At 36.3% G+C, this 15985-nt stretch overlaps 1 protein-coding gene across 21 annotated transcripts in view; it reads left to right on the top strand.

Annotated features, from left to right (window-relative positions):
* Positions 1–15985, top strand: part of DMD (dystrophin) — a 1317358-nt gene that overhangs the window by 878815 nt on the left and 422558 nt on the right. For all 21 annotated transcript variants that reach the window (XM_052795054.1, XM_052795067.1, XM_052795065.1 and 18 more), the window contains 2 exons: positions 10166–10313; positions 12286–12435. In XM_052795054.1, the coding sequence (XP_052651014.1) occupies positions 10166–10313; positions 12286–12435 (298 nt within the window). The remainder of the gene's footprint in view (positions 1–10165; positions 10314–12285; positions 12436–15985) is intronic.

The following is a 15985-nucleotide window of genomic DNA, read 5'->3' as shown; positions in this document are numbered from 1 at the left end:
TGACCTCTTGAATAGATGCTACTAACCCTAGACAAAAGGGGGGGGGGGAAATCTGTTTGCTCTTCTTCATACTCCAGCAATCATTTTGAATACAAAATCTTCTGAACTGCACCAGCAGAAGATCTCTTTGCCTCTTTGTCCCCTGAGATGCACCAGGCTGTATTGCACTGTGCCTGTCTGCTGAGTGGTACCGCTGGGAGTTTTGGATGACTTGAGGAGGCAGTGGCTTGCCATCAGGGCACTTGTGTTCACCCAAGTGCCTGGGTGGTGGCAAGTCCCGGGGCTGCGGTCGCAGCGTGGTGCTGCGCGGTCGCAGCGTGGTGCTGCGCCGTCGATCCCGCTGAAGGGACGCGTGGGCCAGGCAGAGCTAGTCAAGGCAGTATATGTCAGGAGGAGAAGCGACAGCTCACATAGGAGCTTGATAAGGTGAAGGCTCATAAATGAGGTTGTCGACAGACTTGTAACAGTGGTGCTGGCTGGGCTTTGTATTTTCCATCTGTGTGAAAAATTTCTTGTATAATTTTTGAAAACAGATGCCCGGGAATTAGATTCCTTCGCTGTTTCAGAAGTAATCAGTTTGGGGTTTTTTATTCATCACAGTCTGACATTTGTTAAGATTGGGTTCTGTTGAGTGGAAGAGAATTTTTTCATTATTTTAGCTGCAAATACATTTGCACTTTTAATGAGCTTGAACCTGCAGACTGCCTGTTCAGATCTCTAGTCAACTGAGTTTGACATAATTATGGAAAGAATGACAGAACAAAGGCTGTTTACCAGAATACTTTCAAATATTTTTCTGAATATAAAAACACAAGCTTTCTGTTCTAAATAAAAAATGTTATAAAGTAAATATACTTTTTAATATTTTTCATACCTTACCTTCATTGAACTATTCTTTTTTTGCCATAACACACTAGCTACCAGAGATTGGTTTCCTTCACCTGAACACGCACTATATTGAAGGCTGTAATTAGCTTCGTATTGCAGTTTAAAAGCTGGTTTAGGGTGAAGAGATTTCATGACAGTTAAGTCAATAAATATTTTTCTTCTTTCCAACATAAAATTAGTTACATATTGAATTTTATGAATTTTCTTTTTTGACTGTTCAGATTTCTTACAGTAAATCACTAGAAAAGAATCCCTCTGGTATAAATTTGCATTGTGTTTACAAGTAGTGTAGCTACACTTCTTACTGTTTAGTATTTACATCTGACTTTTCTGAAGTTTCTGTGACATTTTTAATTTCAATTATTTTCTTTAAAGTTCCTTACCCAACTGAAGCATATTTGCACGTTCTTTAGAGGAAGAAAGAAAATTCATTCTCTCTTAGTAAATATTTTCTCTAAATTGTCAAGTTACTATTTTGGTGGCTTCTTAAATTCTCAGTAAGAGCTACGAAATGCACTAATTCCTAATCTTAGAAATACCATAAATACAAAATCAACAGCTGAACATTAAAAAAATAAAAAGGCACCAAAACATTATTGGAAGTGCAAGTGGCAATATGAGTCACAAGTGCAGATCTGTCCTACTCCTGCATATTTTCTATCTCTAGCTGACACCTCCCAAGTAAGTCCAACATCACTTGTGTGCAGTTACAAACTGTAAACATCTGATGTGTTTCACAAACTATTTACTGGTTGCTATGGTACTGGTATCACACTGTTGACTATGGAGAAAATACATGAGCTGCAGTATGCGTTTCATATGGTTTCTAGAAACTGTAAATGAAAATATAAGCTTACTTGAAATGGGCCGTGAATGTTTATGTAATAGTTAACCATTATAACTAAGGATTAATGATAGTGGAAAAAAAAAAGAATCTATCCGGGGTATTTTCTGGACTACCACAAGAATTTGTTTTTTGATTCAGTTTAATACTGTTAGGAAAATTATCTCTAATCTATGAAATACCATATGTACAAAATGCTATTAGGAAAAATAATTCTTGTAATTAATTTAATTTACTATTTAATATTAAATACTGAATATTAATACATTTGCTTCCAGAAGTATAATGTATATAAAATTCATATAAAAAGCAGTGCAGTCAGAAGACTTGACCAAGGGGCCTTATGAATTTAGAAATACAAACAGAAAGCTGCCATGGTTTAATATGGAAAACACAAAGTAATGTGCCTGAGAATAGCAGTAACGTAGAAGACGAAAAGTTACATGTGAAATTCTGTGCTTCTCTGCTATAGTTTGAGAATTTTCCATCAAACAAGATGGGTTACATTTCAGGGTTAATGAAACAAACCATTTGCTGCCAGAGAAGCAGTTTAAAAGCTCTTTGGGAACTTCGGCTGGTTTAAAAGGATAAGGCAGTAGAGTATAGCAGCATGCAGATCTGTGCTGGAGATGGGTCTGCTGAAATGACATCTTATTCCTCAGTCACCTGCTTATCCAGGACGATGTACTCCCAGCTGATGTCCCAAGAGCTGCTCTGTCCGTGTCCGAGTCAACTGGTGGCTCGTGCTCCTTATTCCAGTTTGTTTAGGCTCAGATTTGGAAGCCCATACTCCCTTAATAACAATTTACTGTTAATTCATCATTGCTGCCATGAATTTAAACACCTAGAATTACATGTATCTGTTGTTCTGAATGTAATTATGGTGATAGAAATCAGCTTGTTCAAAAGGTGCAATCAGTCATCGAGTTAAAAATTTTATTTGATTAACTGGTTCAGCTAATACAGAGAGTGCTTTATTTTTGTGGCTTGCATAATATGATACTTGTCATGCAGGATGTTACTTATAATAGAAGTAATGTTCTAGCAAGCCAGGAACAAATTGTTAAGTAAATTATGAAGTGCACCTGCAGCTCCCCTTAATTGCAATGGACCTTTTAATTACTGTACTACATACTGTTCCTGACTAGGATAAGGAACTAGATCTTTATGGAACATTAGTTTTTAATCTGAATTCTGAAACCCTTCTGTGCGCACACACACATACATGTATAGATATAGATATGAAGTAAATATCTCTAAAAGAATTCTTGGAAAGTCTTAGATTGAAAACATCCCACGTTGCTCAGATAATAAAACTCAATCCTCCTGATCAACATTTAAATTAGTCATCAAAGTAAAAATCTTTCCTTCATGACTAGAAAAAGTTTTAAATGTTTTAAGGGTTGCGGTTGAATTCATAAGGGTGATAAAACTGACAGTGTACTTAAGATGAAAAAGGAATCTTGCCAATGCTCTCTCTGCTAGGAGACAAGAAATCTTTTTGATTTCTCATTCAAAATACTACGCAGCTCAATAATTTTGCTCTCAGGTGCATTGGGTTGAACGCTACGCCTTTTCTGTGCCAGAATTAACGTATTTAAAGTTGTATCTTTCTCAGGTTTCTCCTTAGGGGACCATCGCATAACGCCTCCACTGAGCTATGCGCTTTACAAATGAGTAGAAGTGATAGGAAACCAAAAAAGTAAAACTGTTGCTGAGAGCTTAGGTTCTGGGGAATCTGCTCAGGCTGAGGAACAGAGGTTTTATCGTGTGGTTCACGGCGTAGCACTGGATGACTGAGTCCCAGACTTCCACGTAACTGGGGCAGAGCGGGACACTGCCTCAGAAAGATTTGAAGTCATGCTTCTGCTCTTAGGATTACAGGGAGCCTGGGATTTTTTCATTTTTATAGTTGCAGTGCTACAGATCTCAGCATAGATTAGCATCTGCCTCAGTTTCACAAAAATGAATGTTTTGATTGGCTGGTTTCAGATAACCTATTTTGGCTTGAGAAGAGTATTTGATCTCTCAAGTATACATACACTTCTCAGTGAAGAACGCTGTAATAAATGTAATGCTGTAAAGTTGATTCTTCTCTGCACATCCTATACAACCAAAATGGGTAAGTCTGCATCAGGAAGGTCCAGAATTTCTGGCTGCATAACAGTACTTCATAAGAACTTCAGAGCTGTAGTACATAGGCACAAGAAATATTACAGTCCTGCAGCATCAGGACTTTTCATTGATATGGCTTGCATTTCCAGAAATCCTAGACAAACAACAATTCCTGAAAAGAGTCGTGCAGGTTTCCATAAGAAAATTTAGGACAATAGCAGGAAAGTAGGGCTGTTAATTGGATTCTTTTGCTGTTTATGGTGTTCACTTTTTTATGTATTTGTTTGTGTAAATGTAAGTATATGTGTGTATATATATGCATACCTTTATTTATGTTGGTCTACATATGCATGTGTGTGTGTATGTATATACATTAATAAAGACATAAATAGTTTTGGAGTATTTTGTTGTTTTTACAGTAAATATCTTATCGTTCTTTTTCCTCTAAAGAACAATTTGGCACCAGTGGCTTGTGTTTGTTTAATCTCTAAGCAGTTACTGCGGAGTAATTTGTTTATGAGCTTAAAAAAGAGCAGTAGTGGGCTCACATGTGTAGTAAATATTAGAATATGCTGTATTAAGAATGAAAGCAAATAAATCTGTTTGCTGATTTAAAATTCCATTCTGGATCTAAAGCAGGAACTTGATCTAGAACTTTTATTCAGAGCCTGTTCAGAGCAGCAGCAACTTGCCAAGCATTTCAGTTAATTTATTTTTAAAAACAGTATTTTCACGCTCTAAGTGTAGTTATGAATATTGACTTTTGTGTGTTGAAGATACACTTTCTCCTTGGTAAGATAGTGAGTTGTTTTTAGAGTGAAAGTTGTTATTGGACATCCAGTGGAGCAGTTGTTTGTTACTGATGCCTATTTAACTATATGAAACATATTGGGAGTCACTCTCATGTTCCTGCTGCCTTTATCATCTACAGAAAACACCAACGTTTTAATTAGGACCCGTTTTGATAGAGGCCTCTGCAATATTTTCCAGCTTTGAAGCACTTTTGAAACATAAAAATGACATTACATAACAATGATTGCATCAGCTTTGCTTGTGGCTTTACAGTATCAACAATTCTCATTCTGCAGTAGATTTCCTGACTAAACACTTTATGCTGTTTAATAGCATTGAGTTCCTATTTCTAAAAGAATCACAATTATTACCTTTCCTATACATCACCTTGAAGTTAAAGTCTGTGATTAGGTGTGATTTTCATATTCTGGATCATGAAATCTTACCTTTGTTGGTCCTCTTCTTTGACTTTTTGGTAGTTTAACTTTAATTCACTAGACAATAAATCTAGCTGATTACTTAACTGATAAGAATGTCCATCTAGCAAGCTTTCCTGAGTTCTTCTTCCCTCCCCAGAGACAATCAATGTTACCTTTGTGAAAAATCGGCTGCTGTTGGCCAAAAGGCTGTGGCCAAACATTAAAGTGGGTTAAATTCAGCTATCTAGTTGATCAAATAATTATTCTTTCTAACAAATTGCAATAAAAATAAATAAATAAATACAATGCAATAACTTATCAGTCAACATTTTATTATAGCTTTTTTTTTTTTTTTTACAATAACCTCCCAGATTTAATTTTGAAACAGGTATTTTCTTTTCTGCAGTTACAGCATGTGAAATCATAAAAAGGAGCTGTTCTTGAAGACAACAGTACGTTTAAAAGTTGCAATGTTGGCTTCTGAAAGAACTTAGAAATATTGGCAAGAATTTTTTGCCACAGGAAAATAGGACACAGTGTATGTTGGTTTCCAAAGTCCACTCATGTCTTTTCTCTGGCAATATAAAGAAATGTAAATCTTTACTGCTTAATTTGTCTGTTGCAAAAACCTAAACCTATCTAATTTATAGTGGGGGGAAAAAAAAGGTTTTGTCTAAATAACTTAAGTAAGGGGGGGTTACAGCTTGAAGAAGGAGGAAAACCACAGCACCTTGATGTCCTTCTCCAGCTGGCGCTCCAGTGCAGTGTATGGGGGGGGTTCTGAACCGGGGGACATCAGGGGAGTGGAGAGACCCGCCGGGAGCCTGCAGCTCACACCACCGCAGCTGATGGGAACTGGGCAGAGCCGGGAGCAACGGCACCCAAGCCCCCCCCATGTATAAAAGAATCCCCTGGGGAGCACCAGCGACCAAGAGCGCTGCGACCAGGGCGGGCAAACAGGGCCCGGTGCGGCATGGCATGGAAGGGCACTGAAGCTCTGCCGGCCCGACCAGGGAGCGATGGTTTCCACCGGGCAGAAAGCCGTGGCCTCTCTAAGCTCTGCACCCGCCACAACTGGCGCAGCTGCCCGGACAGAGCTCCGGTGGGAACACGCTCTGAAGAAGGGCAGCGAAGCTGGTGGAGGTTCTAGAGCACAAGTCTTGTGAGGAGCGGCTGAGGGAACTGGGGTTGTTCAGCCTGGAGAAAAGGAGGCTGAGGGGAGACCTTGTCGCTCTCTACAACTACCTGAAAGGAGGTTGTAGTGAGGTGGGTGCTGGTCTCTGCTATCAAGTAACTAGTGACAGGATGAGAGGAAACAGCCTCAAGTTGTGCCAGGGAGGTTTAGATTGGATATTAGGAAAAATTTCTTCACTGAAAGGGTTGTCAAGCATTGGAAGAGCCTGCCCAGGGAAGTGGTGGAGTCACCATCCCTGGAGATATTTAAAAGACATGTAGATGTGGCACCTGGGGACATGGTTTAGTGGTGGACTTTTGGCAGTGTTAGGTTTGCCGTTGGACTCAATGGCCTTAAAGGTCCTTTCCAACCTAAATGATTCTATGACCCTTGTCTGGTATAGTAGGGTTCTCCTTTCGTCAATACACACTTCCCAGTAAGCGCCTAAGAGTATCTTCCTCCTTGTTTCCATAGTGTCTTTCAGTTTCTCAAGAGAGATGACTAAACCCTATATACACATTCTGTTGTAGTCCTGGAGCATGCAGCTCCTCACTATATCTGGTTCTTAAACATTAGCTGACAAAAAATTGTCCTGTATGTGGGTAGGTTTAAATTTATTGCTTACCTAAAATTCCAGCTACAATCCATCTGAAATGCTTGAGAGAATAGCAATCTATGGATATGTCAGCTGAGCTAGGAAAAAAGCATCCTCCATTTAAACCTGTACTGCCTTTTACTAATCTCCTTTACATGAACTTTGTATATTTATTATGACTGAATGCATTATTTATTATTGGACTTCATAACACTTAATAATATATTCTGCACTTTTCTGTATGTATAATTTTTTTCAGCCATAATCACTGCAAATCCATTTCCTGAAAACATATTAAGAATATTTATAATGCACAACCAATATTTCAAGAAGAACTTAGTGCTTTACTCCTATCTAAATGCCTTGAATTGACTCAGGAAATAAAATATCTACCACTTAATTGTAGATGGAGAGTTTTAAATATCCCGTTCATTATTATCACTACTATATACTTAAATAAATTCTATAAAAACATTAAACTTGAAGGTAAACAAAGAAGTAATGCTTCATATTTTAGAAATTAACAGAGAACATCTTTAAACTGTGCTGTAAAGAAAAAACCTTGAAAGCATGAGCTACTTAGTCATAATTATTTGGAAACGTCAATGCATCGTACTGTTTTATAAGGTTTTTCTTATCCAAGATATCCACTGCATATATTGTTGAAGTTGCTGCTTTCTTAGTTTTTTAACCGCAAAAGAAAGGATGGATTTAGGACAATAGGTGGTGATGCTTTCAAAAACTGTTTGGTTCTTGTAAATTGAACAGAAACACTTCTCTTTTTCAAGAACATCTTTGTAGTGATGTCTTCTTGCCTGGCTTTTGCCATCCAGGAAAAACTGGTGTCATATGCATGGCAGCTATCGTATTTTTCAGGTCTCCTTAAGATGTGGCATGTTTAGTGCAGCCAGACTGTGAGATGTAGCAGCTCGATAGTGAAGTCTGGTCAAGAGTGTTGTCTGGTACTTTACTCTGGTTTTTAATCTTCTATTTTAGAGAGGGTCTGTAGAGTATTTATTCATCTACTATAGCAATTCTCATCTTGTAAGGATGCCTTGTTAAGGAAATGCAGTAAACACCAATAAGATGGAAAGCAGGTAAAACACTAGCAAAAATTTTGCTAGTTTGCAAGTTGTATAATATAACAGTTGAATTGTATGATCCTGGGTTTATTTTATAAATGTCAGCATTCCAACAGCATGATTCTTTCCCTCCTGAAAAAATCTTAATGTATAAAAATTCTTGCTTATACCATGAGGTCAGATGATCCTTTTGCTGTGAAATGAAATTTAATTCGGCTCAAATGCTTATGCCCCTCTTCAGTACTAGAATTTACAATGCTGACCAAACCAGGCTTCTCCCATTTTACACTGTAACCAGGATGGTGTTATTTAAATGGAATTTTCCAAATCTTACAGTTTTTCTTCCTGTTTTTTCCCCTCTATAAATAAATGGTTCAAATGTGGAACACTTGAAGTCACTTGAATGCTTTTATTCTCTGGAAATTACAGTGAGGGGAAAAAAAGTCATATAAGGTTTTAATGACTTAAAGTTAGATTTCTTAATATAGGGTGAAATGATTTGGGAATTTGGATGTACAAACTTCTGTAAGATGGATACTGACTGTTGGAAATTCCTAAATTTCTGTTCTGCTTGAAGAAAAAGCTTTTAATCTATAGTTTCTAAGCTGTTTGTCAGACTGTATGTGTGTGCATGTGTGCAGGCAAGTGTGTCAAGCAACAATTATTTTCAGTATTTTTTTGTTAGATGATGTAAAACTGACACTTTTTATTGATTCGCTTTTGCCTGAAGCTCATTCATATAGCTTTTCTAAAGAGACATCTTTGCTTAAGTCAGCCATCAGAAAACATAGTTTCCTAAAACAAGAAAAAAAATTGTAAATAAATTATGTTGTAGTTTAAAATAGATGTCATTCCATTTGACTTCTCAGAGTATTTGATGGGCACTGACCATCATGGCAAGTATGGGAGACCAGAGAAAGTTAAAAACATTTTTATTCTGCCTTAATATAGTTTTGCATTCAGAAATAATATATTAATAATACTGACCTTTATTCTCCTCTGTAATGTTGAGTTATATTCTTAAAATACTAATACGACCTCTTATTATGTGTAATAAATGACCTAACCTCGCAAACTCAGTTGGATCTTGGAAATAACAATAACAATAATAATAATAATAATAACAACAAAAAGATGGTTTTACATCTTTTGCTTTGATCTCAAATAACCTTCATAAAATAACAGCAACAACAAAACCCTATTATTATTTAATAGGTTATTAATTGTTGTTTAATTTTATTAATAATTATTTAATCTTTCCATACAGGTAAGACTCTATGTCACCTCAGTTTTGTGAATACGTTTGGAGGATAAATTGCAAGTGATTTATATAAAACACAATTTTTCTCCTTTAGAAGAGATCCACCCATAATGTTAATCCCAAAGGGCTCACATTCTGCTAATGCTCTTCCCTGCTGCCCTTGAAATTTTTCTCATGCATCTCTTGGTAACCTTGGAAGTTTAGGCACAAAAGTTCAGATCTCCATGTATTTATACAATCATAGTGAAAGTAGTCTTATCTGACTTTAGACACCTGCAATGTTTATGTCTTTGTTGGTCATCAGGATTTTCTTTAATGAATGAAAAAGGTTGCGTGGGAGAATTCATCTCTTCCTATTGTAATCATCTAAGATGAATCCATGTATCACACCCTAGAAACACCAACTGGCCTTCAGTGAAGAGAATCTGGGTGAGAAAATCAACAGCTGAGTTGTAGATGTAGACAGAGTAGCCATTACTTCTTACGGACTACAAACCTTCCCTACGTTTTGTGGATCTTGACTGGAATGCTTTACACAAAGGATTGTGGCATGGTCACCAAAATATCTGTTTGTGCAATATGTCCAAATGGGTTTAAGTGTCAATCTTACAGATTCAGTTTGGTAAAATTTGGTGCTAGAATTCTTAGTTTCTGACACTGGGCTTCCCTGCTGTTAGTTCACACAAAAATGTGATCTGAATTAACAGTTCTAGTTCTGGCATGCTTGTTTGCTCCCTGCCGTATGTAATCTGGAAGCTGAATTTAGTGACATTGCAAATTATGACTCAAGTTTTTCTTTTAAAATACAATTAATGCCACGTTAAAAGGATGCTGGTCTGATAATTTTGATGTGAAAAAAAATTGATGGCACACTTTTAAAAATAATTAATATAAATGAGAACAATTTGTTTTCTCTAGTCTTTATTTTAGTATGGATAAGCACTTCAACATAAAAATAAATGTATGGAAACATTTATTTCACATTTTTATTACAGGCTAGAGGAAGAAAAGAATATTTTATCAGAATTTCAAGAGGACTTGAACAAGTTGATTTTATGGTTAGAGGAAGCAGACAGTGTTATTGGTATTCCTCTTGAACCAGGGAATGAAGACCAGTTAAGAGACTGCCTTAGCAAAGTAAAGGTATCGTGAGTTTTATTCTTAATGTTCTCTTACTTTATTAATTTGACATTGAAGAAAATTAAATGCTATTTTCAGAGAAGGCTTCTGCCATCAAACACAGCATTCATTTAACTTTATTAGATAAATCAAAGTAGTGGAATTTCAAAACCCAGATACAAATATATACTGATCATACTAAAATCAGAAAAGTAATGGAAAATGTACTGAAAGGAAAATATCTATCCTGTCACCTAGGTAATTAATCGTTATCTTTTTCATCCTCAATTTTTTAATTCAGAACTTGACCATTTCATCTGTAAAACATTTCTCTATAGGTGTCTTGTTAATCTTTCATAACTTCTCACACGTGAAATGGTATTCAGAATTTCACAAGAGTACCTAGAATTGCATGCATAATTATAAATGTCAACTGATTAAAGTATCACTGCAACATTTTCTAGACTAAATATCTAGGTGACGTTTTAAAAATGCTTTAAAAAAAACCCCAACAATAGAATATTACATGTTTGTTTTTAAAGGCTGTAATATTTTCATGAAGATTTTAGAGCTTTTGGACTATACTGCAAATAAATATATCCAATAGAAGTTGCTCTGTTTAGTTTCTGAAATGTGTCCAATAGAATGACTATGTTTAATAACTTGTACAATAATAAATAAAACTGTGGTTGGAAAATGCATATTACTTATAGAATACCTGCCTAAAGGTTTCCTGTTCTCCCTTGAGGATAAGGGCTAGTTACCCTTTATGCCAATCCAAGTTGAACAAATTCAGCAAGTGATGGAATAGAGCATTAAATAGTCTGAAGGAAACTCATCAGAATTTCTTCTATCCTTCTTTCAACAAAATCTGAAAAAAAATCTAAAAGATTCTTTAGTAAAAATCTATCTTCAAGTTTCTTTTTAAATAAACAAAATTAGGATAAATAGTACTGTGTAGCATTTGAGGAAATGAAAACTTAACCATGTGCTGAGTTTGTCCCTCTGACTCTTTACCATAAGATGCCAGTGAGTAGGACAGAGAGTTTGTGAGGCTTTGCCTCCATTGTCGAGGATATCAGAACAAAGGCAAAGAAATATTTATAAGGGGTGTTAGATGCATCTTATAATTTGCAGACATGATTACACATTTAATGTCTAAATTGATTGTTTAGAACCCTGAAGGCTTCTACTCTTCATTTATACACAAATATTTCCCAGTTGTGGTATTCCCAAGGGATACATAATCCAGAATTAAAGGTGATAGCGTCTTTTATTTGTATCTCATTTTTACTGTCTACCTTGTTCTTTTTGAGCTACACAAGAGAGTGCATCCTAATGCAGCAAATAATAGTGCATTGGCTTGCAGTGTGGCTCATTTCATACCTACCTATGTTAATAAAAAAAGAAAAAAAGAACTTGAAGAACTTTGTCTTTTAGTTACATTATCCTTACTTGATATATCAAGTTACTTTGACAACATAAGTTTGCAGTAAGTGCATACATGTTGGAGAAGTGGTACTTTTATATGATGCCTTGCATCCTTTGGCTTTGGGGATTTTGTAAACATACGTGAACATTGTTAATTATGAGGTTAGACTGGAGGGCTTTTCACTACATACTATCTGGGTGACTGTGTTCACAGCATGGACCATGTTAAAACCCATCTCCAAAGTGCTTGCTCTTTACCATATTAAAAGATTATTAAAATTCATGTACATGAGCTATTGAGTGTCCAGAAGTGGAATTTATCAGGTAACCGTGATTAATATCCTGAGAAACCCCGTATTTTGGCTTTTAGGACTCTCTTTAGGCTTGATCCACTAATACAGTCTCTTTTGGGGGGAGTTTTAGCCTTCTACATTCAGAAAGCAACGGTTATTTTGTCTTGAATTGAGTTTATTCCTTAGCTGATACACAGATCGATAAGGGCGAAGATAAGAGAGCTGAAAATTCTACCACAGTTCATCTTAACTGCTGTATTTGTCTGTTCCAGTTAAGAGTTGAAGAGCTGCCGCCACACAAGGGAATACTGAAACGATTAAATGAAACCGGAGGAGTAGCACTTGGAAGTGCATCACTGAACCCAGACAAAAAACATAAGCTTGAGAGTACACTGAAAGAAGCTAACCATCACTTGTTAAAGGTTAGACATATTAGTGATATAACTGTGGTATAAAATTTTAATCTGCAGCAAATATTTGCATTATATATTTTCTGGTATGTATTATTTTTCTCTATATGAGGAGGTATTTGTATGCATAATGAACCTGAGGAAGAAAAATGTGTACAATACACTGCCGTGAGAAACAATGACAGCAAACCACGACCATTAGTGCCTGAAGTGATGATGTTGCATCCAAATACACTCCCTAAATTACAGGTCTGATGCTTAAGGGTGGAATGCAGAGCATCATTTTTGTAGCCTGGTTGTTCTGAGAGTACAGCAAATATTCCGGCTTTTGTGACTCGTGTGTATGAGAGGCAGTAGTAAATGGGTGATTGCCTTTATGGAAACACTTCCCAATTCTCCTCTCTCCTCCAACCCCAAAGTAGAAGGTGCAACCACTGTTTCACATTCCACCACGCTTCTTCCAACCTTGAGCTTTGAGTTCTGGTTTCTGTGTAGCAAAGTACCACTCATTTTGCTTTCTGGGATCTCCATACTCATGGAGAAAACTAAGGGAGGATTTTGTATTTTATTGTTGAAGTAGCATATTTTTGTGTTGGAAACTGCTGACAATGAATAGCAAATCTGGTACAGAGAGGTAGATAATTTGAATGCTGTCATGCAGCTTCTGCTTCTTATGTCACAGAAATGGTAGAAAGCGTTGTCCAGAGGACCACCACCCAAGATATGGATTAGCCTGGTCAGAAAAGGTCAATGCAGAATCAGCTGAAGGATTTCCATTGAGACTGATGGCAAAATCAGGATCTGGGAAGTTGACTTGTGGTGTCTATTTGTTAAAGTTACCTGGATGCCGGGGAAAAAAAGGGAGAGGGATTTGTTGTGTTTAGCTCTGGGGAAAAAAAGGTGATAAAATCTTCTTCTGAGTACCTTACTGAAAAGATAAGCTTTCTGGTCAAGAATACTACATCCTGATTTGTTTTGTTTTTTTACCAGTTCTGTGAACACAGTTGAATTTCAAGCACAGACCTGGGAAATAAACAGGAACTTATTTGATGTGGGACTCTTATTAGTTTCTTCCTAACATAAACAGTCTGGCAAGGTTCAGAATATTAGCTAATGGCTCAGGCAAAAGTGGATAATAAATATTGATCACATTCACAAACTCCAAGTTGGACACATAAATCATTATTTGGGTGTTTGGACAGAAGTATCTCTTTCTCTACAAATGGGTTTCTGAAATCAATGTATATAGAAGAATTCAGAACACTTCAAGATCAAAATAGTGTTATTTACTAGCTGAAGTAAGCATATACCTAGCTGAATTTAGGCACCGCAATCTGAATATCTGAGCTGTAGTATTAAAAAGACAACGTTAGTTTTCAGGAAAAAAAATATTTTACTTTCAGTAAAATTACACAAATACATTTTAATGAAATCTGTAATTTGTCTCTGAATGTAAGCTTTTACAGATTAGTCATATACCTAAAAACTTTGCATTTTCACTTTCTGCTTGCTGATGCAGAAATGTTCCAGGTTACTTGTCACAGTCAGAGCAACTATGAATGCTGTTGAAAGTAGTTAGGTCTAGGATGAAACATGGGGGACAAAGCTACTGTTTAGTGAATCATTCTCTTTACAGTTTATGTCTCCTAGATCTAAGTAATGTTTCTGGCAAGATATTAGGCTTGGAATTTGTGACTTGAAAACTTCTGTTTACTCCTAAAAGAGACTAAAACCAGAAAATTGAACTTCCATTTGAGATCACTACTTAACCACATTATTTTGATTTCAGTTTTCTACCCATGGAGATGTATAAAACTGAGAAGTTCTTATTGGCCCTTGGCTAAAGAATCTGAAAAATGCAGTATATTTTTCAAAATGAACAGAAACGCAGTTTGAAAATTACAAGACTCAAATCCGTACATGTTCTCTGAAGGTGTTCTCCTTCTATGAAGGTTTTCTATTTCCCATATGACAGATGTAAAAAAAAAAAAAAAAAAAAAAAAAGGTGAGAAGCTCATTTGGGGGTTTCTGTCATTGGATTTTTCCAATGAAACTGAAGGGAAGAATATTTATTTTTTCATTTACATATTTTATTTTACTCACAATTCGTGTAGGAAGCCTAATTTGTTTTTTCACTTTCTCCTCTGAAATTCTAGGGTCATTAATAAAATTAGAAATCATGGAAAGAAAGTCTTCAGGCCTGACAGAGGGACATACGTTGTCTTCCTTCAGTTATAGATCTGTAAGCACTGAAAAAAACCCCACAGATTTTTACTTTGAGCCAAAGCTTACAGCTCTGGCATTTCTGTATCAGGCCAACTTCTGTAGGTCACCTGAGGATGGTTCTGCAGTCAGTTGTTTTGATAAGGATGTATTTTTTGTGTTCCTCAAAGCACAGTGGACAAACATCATCACACAGAGATTTCTCTGGGGCTTTTCTGTCTCTCCATCCCCTTCTGAGAGTATACTTTATACTTTAATGCTTTGTTTCTAGCTGTTTGTTTTGTTTTCTGGCATCTCTGCTAGAAATGAACATGTAACAACCTACCATTTCTGATTATTCCGTACTGCAGGATGATATTATTTTCAAAATACAAAACATACATGGCAGTTACATAAATAATCTAAGGTAGGCCCTTATCTGGTGTACACTAGAGTAATTCTGTTTACTTCAGAGAAGCTGTGGCAATTTACACCAGCTGAGAATGTAGGCAAGTATCTCCTAAGGTTATGACAAATTTTTGTTATGCCTTGATCTGCCAAGCAGGGGAATGGGGGACAACACCTGCCAGTCTTAACCTTCAAGGTGACATATTTGAAATAAGTCATGTTCAAACCTTCTGTACAGTCACAGAAACTGTTGCCCTACAGCAATGGAAATAAGCGGAGAAAAGAAATTGAGTATGAAAGGAATTACAGTCACATAAAAGAAGCTTTTTTGCTTTTGCTTCAGTATTGTCTTTGCTTTTAGGTGTTTATATCACGTGCTGATGACCTTGAGAATAGATACATGAAGAATTTTTCTTCCTTTGGATAGTAATAATTTTAAAATTACATTTCTCTAGACAACTTTATTGAATAGTGATTCTAATAGGCTACTACCTCAGACGCAGTTTAAGCAGAGAATGAAGATTAAAGCCCACATTTGAAAGCATGACTTTTAAATTCTAGCCTGGTTTTACTTATTGTACCCTCTCCAAAGTCAGTATTTCTTGTACAAATGAAAATAACACTATCCTTGTGAAATCTTAAGAGTATGAAAAATGAAGTGTTTTATAACCATTTTTATGCCTTCACATCAAGAATTTCTCTTTTATTTTTCAAAGCTCAAAGTATCCTCTGCTGTGATAGCCAAGTAAGCTAACCACCTAGTGTTTCAAAGCATACAAAAGGGGTACTAGGCACGGGAGTTTGTGATGAATTCAGTTCTTGTCATATACCACCTGCCAGGGCATATAACAGATCTGTAATGGGTTTCTTACCTTTTACTGTGCAGTAAATGGATTGATAGATTAGGTCTGAGACCAGTGAACCATGGAATCAGAGGTTTGCTGGAAGGAGT

This window comes from Harpia harpyja, chromosome 8 (genome assembly GCF_026419915.1).
Source record: "Harpia harpyja isolate bHarHar1 chromosome 8, bHarHar1 primary haplotype, whole genome shotgun sequence".
NCBI classification, from domain to species: domain Eukaryota; kingdom Metazoa; phylum Chordata; class Aves; order Accipitriformes; family Accipitridae; genus Harpia; species Harpia harpyja.
The sequence above is the reverse complement of the archived record's forward strand: the minus strand, read 5'-3'. Positions and strand labels throughout refer to the sequence as shown.